The sequence below is a fragment of the Pecten maximus genome, chromosome 13 (assembly GCF_902652985.1).
Source record: "Pecten maximus chromosome 13, xPecMax1.1, whole genome shotgun sequence".
In the NCBI taxonomy this organism is placed as follows: domain Eukaryota; kingdom Metazoa; phylum Mollusca; class Bivalvia; order Pectinida; family Pectinidae; genus Pecten; species Pecten maximus.
The window spans coordinates 24575462-24581461 of record NC_047027.1 but is presented as its reverse complement, the minus strand read 5'-3'; the positions used below and the strand labels follow the sequence as shown (position 1 = coordinate 24581461).

Genomic DNA, 6000 nt, shown 5'->3' with positions numbered 1-6000 from the left:
TGTACAGTTCGATGGAATATTTATTTGTCTATGTACAGTTCGATGGAATATTTTTTACCGTTTACAGTTGTTATGAAATTACGAGCTATAGTGTTTGGACAGCAAACTCGGGTTTGAACGTCACCCGATATACCGCCAAACTCGTTATATCTCTAAAATCTCGGAGAAAAAAAGTTTGCGATATAGCAAGGTTTTACTATATATATATATATATGTCACAAACAGATTCTGATGAATATTAGTGATCAAAGGGATCTCTTATTATTAAAATTATTATGTCCCTTTTTATGCCTTTTTAAGGCGACGACATGGAGGTGAGGTGCTGTATTAGTAGCCATGCTTGTAATGTCTGTCATTATACATGTACTTGCAAAACATTCATGTCCTTGGGAGGAATTGTCGATTTTTCACCACACTTGTAGAGTGGTATTTAGCTTACTATCCCAAGTACTTTACATTAGTTCTGTGTTCAGCAATCTCAGCAGATATATTTAATGAGGTTGCTGCATGTTTAGGCTTTAGTACTACCAAGTAATGACATAATCCTTGTGCTCTGCAAATTCTGTGAATATTTATTTATGAGCATACTGTTTAGCTAATTCATCTCATACATGTATATGTACCCATTGCATTTACGAGGCAGCATTTCATATGGACCTTTCTTGACATATGTCTAGTATATTGTTGTTATTTTAGAGCACCATGACCTCTTATATATTATTGTTGAGGGATGGTATAGTAAGTACAAGCGACGAGAATTTTTTATGATCTCAAAAAAAACCAACATAATCAGATCTAGACCAAATAATATTAGTGTTGTTTGTTTAAAAAAAAGGCAAATGTTATATTACAGACAGATTTTTAAGATTATAAAAGATTCTTGTAGAAACCACTTATCTAAAGTTGTATGTTTCTGTCAATCAGTAAGTTGTACAACACAGATTAGTATGTTTAAGCCTATGAAAAAGTGCATGTAATGTACTACAGTGTAGTTTGGTGTATATTATGGTTCTGGATATTCGTCTGAATCGTCTTTCTGATCATACGAGTAGATTATAGTAGATGAAAGACAATAAATAGTAAGGGCTTGCAAATTGTCAGAAAGATACAATGATACAGAATATTAATCCCATGACACCAAATCTACAATTCATGTCGCCATCAGCAAATACACATGTACATGTATACCCTCATCTAAGGCAGGGCTGGTGGAGGTGTGGAGGGTTAAGAGTTAGCTCATGGATGACAGTTTCAGTTTTCACTATCATAAGCCAGTCATTCTTGTTCACCTGATCATGAACTGACAACTGCTTAGCAGAAGTTTGGATTCAACATAATTCAAAATGGATATGTTAGAAATTGTCTTTAGAGAAAGTGTTAATTATTCCACATGTTTAAATTTGATGTTTCTCTCTATATAGCTACAATTCTTAGATGAACTGCACTTACTTTAATAAGTTTTAGAACTAAATGTCGCACTTCAGGATGCTTAATGGGAAAATGATAATAAATCTGAGATGAGTATTCCTAAAGGTTCTTGATTTTTGAATATTTTACGTTTATGAGCAAATTATGAGTATTGGTATGTTACCTTTTGTTACAAAAAATGAAAGCATGGTAAAAGTAAGGACAATTTGATCCACTGATACATTAGGCCACTTTTTTTTTTATTAAGTTTTTATTTTATAAAGTCAAGTTTGTAGGTTTGAGTGAAAAAAATTCAAATCCGATATTTTAGAAGTAGTACAATGTAGGATCACACAAATTCTCCTTATAGAAGGAATATGGGTTATTTCTGCCTTTAATACTACATTTTCTTATCATTAACAGTGTTGATGCTACTGCAGACAATGGAACTTACGGAAGATTAGTGAATCATGGCAGCAACAAAGCCAATTCTAAAATGAAATTAGAAAACGGACAACTATGGCTGATAAGTTTAAGGTATGGTTATGGATTTCATGTAGATTTGAATTTGAACTACTTTTAAAGAATGATTTCAGTTCTGATCCACATTAAAGTTTTGCTTTTAAGTTTGTTTTTTTATAAACATGACACATATTTACATGTACTATCAAAGCGGGCTCAGGCGAGACATATAGTTCCGTGGAATTCTTATTTATCAAGAAAGTAATGCTTTTGTGATCTTACTTTTTTACTGGAATGTCTTGTATTCAATTTTACTGGAATGTCATGTATTCAATATTTGTCAAATACTAATAAAATATCTTATTCCCAGTATTGAACTTAAGCATGCTTTTTGTGGCTGATTACCAGTATGATTTTCAAAACAACCTGATTTTGACTAAAATTTATCATCATTTAATATTTTATCAGAAAAATTACTCCCAGGAGAAGAAATCCTGTATGATTATGGTGTAAGGCCATTACCATGGACAAAGGTAATAAACTTTGAAATCAGATTGACAAAACAAATAATGATATACACATTACCACTTACCAGCATCATATATTTTATTCTTTACTGATATAAACCAAACAACCAGCTTAACGTTTTTCTTTCGACACAAGAGATAGTCATAGGATGTAAGCTTTTAACTCCAAGTGATAGATGTTATAGTTGCAGATTAGACAGCAGTCTTCTAATTCAAGCAATTTAAGGACAAACACAATTTTGTGATGTATGGTAATTTTTTAGAATTTGATTGATATAACTAGCAAAATCATCAGGTATAGATATAGCCTGCCATCCTTGGTCCTGATTTGCATGAGCCAATGATTTTTAGGTTGAAACTTCTATTCCTCCTGAACCACTGCATGGGTTTCAACCAATTTTGGTTTGAAGCTTCCTTGGGAAAGCAATCATAATTTGTATAAATGAATCTTGTCCAACCCCTTGGGCCTGAGGGGCAGGACCCAGAAGGGGAAAATTGTAATTTTGCTTTGAAAGCCTACACCTTCTGAACTACTGTATGAATTTTAACTAAATTGAGCATGAAACATGCTTTTGGAAAGACAACCATATATTGTATAAATTAAGCTAGTTCCAGGCGTTTGGACCTCTTGTCTTTCAAGTAAATCAATTTCAAAATTATTTAGGTTTACAAATTGAATGCAGAAAAATCAACACCTTGAAATTTTCCACTCACTGACTCAGAACAGTAAAAGATCTATTTGTATTTTGTGGCTTAAAAGATAAAATTTAAAGGTATTGTTTTAACCCTTGTGGTGCTGAATTGTCTTCCATTAGGATGGCATTGAGTGCTGATTTGTTTCAAAAACAATTTTTTACAAACCGTTTTTTTCTCTTCCTGCTAAAATATCAAGAATGATCCAAATGATGTATTCCAGACATTCAATGGCGGTTTGAATATCAATTTTATGAAAAATTTAGCACTTCATCTGCTAAGCCTGAAAAAGTGCAAACAATAAACACAATTAATAATATTATTTAATTCTTTAAGATATCTTTTATCTATATGAGTACACAATATATATCTTTTATTCTATCAATAACAATAATTATAACTGAAATGATTAATGGAATCTGAAATTTTATCACTCAAGGGAGATAATTTGAAATTATTTTACTCAAGGGAGATAATCTAAAATTTTGTTACTAAAGAGAAATGACCAATGTCCTATCCAGGAAGTTGCATTTCACAGCATTTTCAGCTACACGAGCTATTACTCCTCCTCCTGTCTCCTCTGACGCTTGTAGGCAAGCACAAATTCTGCAGTTGTATGGAATAGCTCAAAGCAGGGTTCAACACACAGAGCTACCTGACACTGCTTGCACTGAAAACATGTCATCCTCCCACAAGATTTCGGCACTGTCTCACCAGGATGCTGGGACCTGAACAAATCAGTCTCTGCTGGACCGCAGACAATACATTTCCTGCTGGCATGGGCTTTCCTTCCTGTTGATGGAGAGTAGCCAATGAAATGCCGCGCTGTCAACCTCTGAAGCACTTCAGCAGATTGCCTCCTCCGCCCCTTTTGCTGTGGGCCTATGGATTAGAAACATATATATGATTATTTACGCATGCAATGATTATAATGAAGATTATCATAATGTGTCTCTTAAAATGTTACACTGAATCAGTATAAAAGTACACAATTCAATGTAAGTTGAAACTAAACCTATTATTTAATAAAGAATACTGTTGAACTTGATCATAATCTAGTTATTTCATCTGGTATAAATTGAACTTTATATAGTTCATATAATGAAATACATGTTATACAGAGTGTAAATATAAGTTTATGATATATATATATATATATACACATGTCTTTTTATATATTTGTGTGTGTGTGTGTGTGTGCATATGTATATCAATGAATCCTTAAATCTGACATAACCTTATGGTAATACTGATCACAAAACTTTTTTGTAGAGTTACAATGTAACTAAAGTTAATTTAGCAGACAGCACTATTTCAAAACTTACCCGAGATCTCAGCAGCAGAGACCAGTTGACTCACAAGCTGTCGTCTGCAAATCCTGTGCAATACTGGGTTGGCTGTCTATTGTTTGTACAAGATGTACGAGTTAAGCACAGCAAGACCAAGCATGTGGAAGAAGACCTTTTTCCACCATTTTAGTGTCCTTTTGTCAAATCCAGCGTATGCCACCATCTGGTCACATCTGTCTACTGCATCCATGTTGTGGTTGTAATCTAACACACAGTCAGGCTTGGCAATCTAGTTCCCCTCTGAATCTCTCTTTGCAGTGTTGACCATTTTTCCTAAATAGCAGCAATATGGAGAATATTTTAACAAAGTTTGATAAATTTATTGTTTCATTGAAATTTTATAACAGGTCAAATAATAACGTCTGATGATAAAATTACCATAATGATATCAATAACTTAATATTGGAATCAACATAGAGATATTTCATAGTTCAGAGGGAGCTCAAAGTAATGTCAGTAATATTACCAGAAAATTAGTAAAATAATGCACATGTAGCAAACCTTACTTGTAATACTTGTAGCATTATTCATTCATCACCGAGTTTCAATATAAGCAAAATGCCATGCGATTATACAAATATGAAATTGATCAAATATTTGAAAACTGACAAATCAATAGTATACCATTGATAAAGGTTTGCAGACATCAACAATGTAATCCAAAAAGAAATGCAGATCATAGGCCAAAAGCGTGATGTATATTAAGTCAAAAACTGTATTGCACAAGAGTGTATTCACGATATAACTTCATAAGCAATTTCTGAATAGGTACATACCTTCATGGATTGTTGTTAGGAGACAGACTTCTTTTTTTATCGGAAAACTTCACTGCCACTAAAGTTCCATTGTTGAATGCCATCATCTGGCCTTTGCATGGATGAGCATTTTTCATCTTGTCTGGAACTCCTCTCCGATTGCTGCGTAACGTTCCACAAGCAAGGGTACCATTCAGCCACAGGTTATAAAATAGTGCTGGACTGCTGAAGTAATTGTCCATGTAAATCTTGTAACCTTTCAAAAGGTATGGTTCGGCCAGCCGCATAACACGATCATAAGTCGCCCCGTACTCGCTGACTTCTGATGGACGACCAGTATACAGCTCCACTCGCGAACAATATCCATTCTTAGAGTCACAGAGCATGTAAAGCTTTATTCCGTACTTGATTGGTTTGTCCGGACTATACACCCTAAACTTCAAATTCCCCCTCCAAGCAATCATTCCCTCATCTACTGCTACACACTGACTAGGATTGTAGACTTCCTGGAATCTCTGAAGAAGCTCTTGGTAGGGAGAACCAAGTTTTTGAAGAGGAGTATAACCTTCCTCGCCACGGGGAACAGCCAAAGTGTTGTTGGACAAGTGCAAGAAACTCATGATCGACAGGAACCTATCACGGGGCATCACAGAAGAAAAAAAATGGCGTACTTACTACAGAGTCAGTGCACCAATAGTCCTGCATGTTGATCTGCTTTATAATTCCCATTGCAATTGCCACTGCTATAAAAGCCTTCATCTCACCATGGGTCAGTGGAGTCCATTTCTTGAAGCGGGAGTGCTGAGT

The 6000-nt window shown here is 34.5% G+C and overlaps 1 protein-coding gene across 1 annotated transcript; it reads right to left on the bottom strand.

Annotated features, from left to right (window-relative positions):
• Window positions 1-5216: 5216 nt before the first annotated feature.
• Window positions 5217-5813, bottom strand: LOC117340563 (piggyBac transposable element-derived protein 4-like). The gene has a single exon (XM_033902323.1). It carries the CDS (start codon window positions 5811-5813, stop codon window positions 5217-5219), a length of 597 nt encoding a protein of 198 aa, XP_033758214.1.
• Window positions 5814-6000: the final 187 nt, after the last annotated feature.

What these genes read in the sequence shown, in the direction of transcription:
- LOC117340563 (XM_033902323.1), bottom strand. Translation starts at nt 5,813, where the DNA reads ATGAGTTTCTTGCACTTGTCCAACAACACTTTGGCTGTTCCCCGTGGC.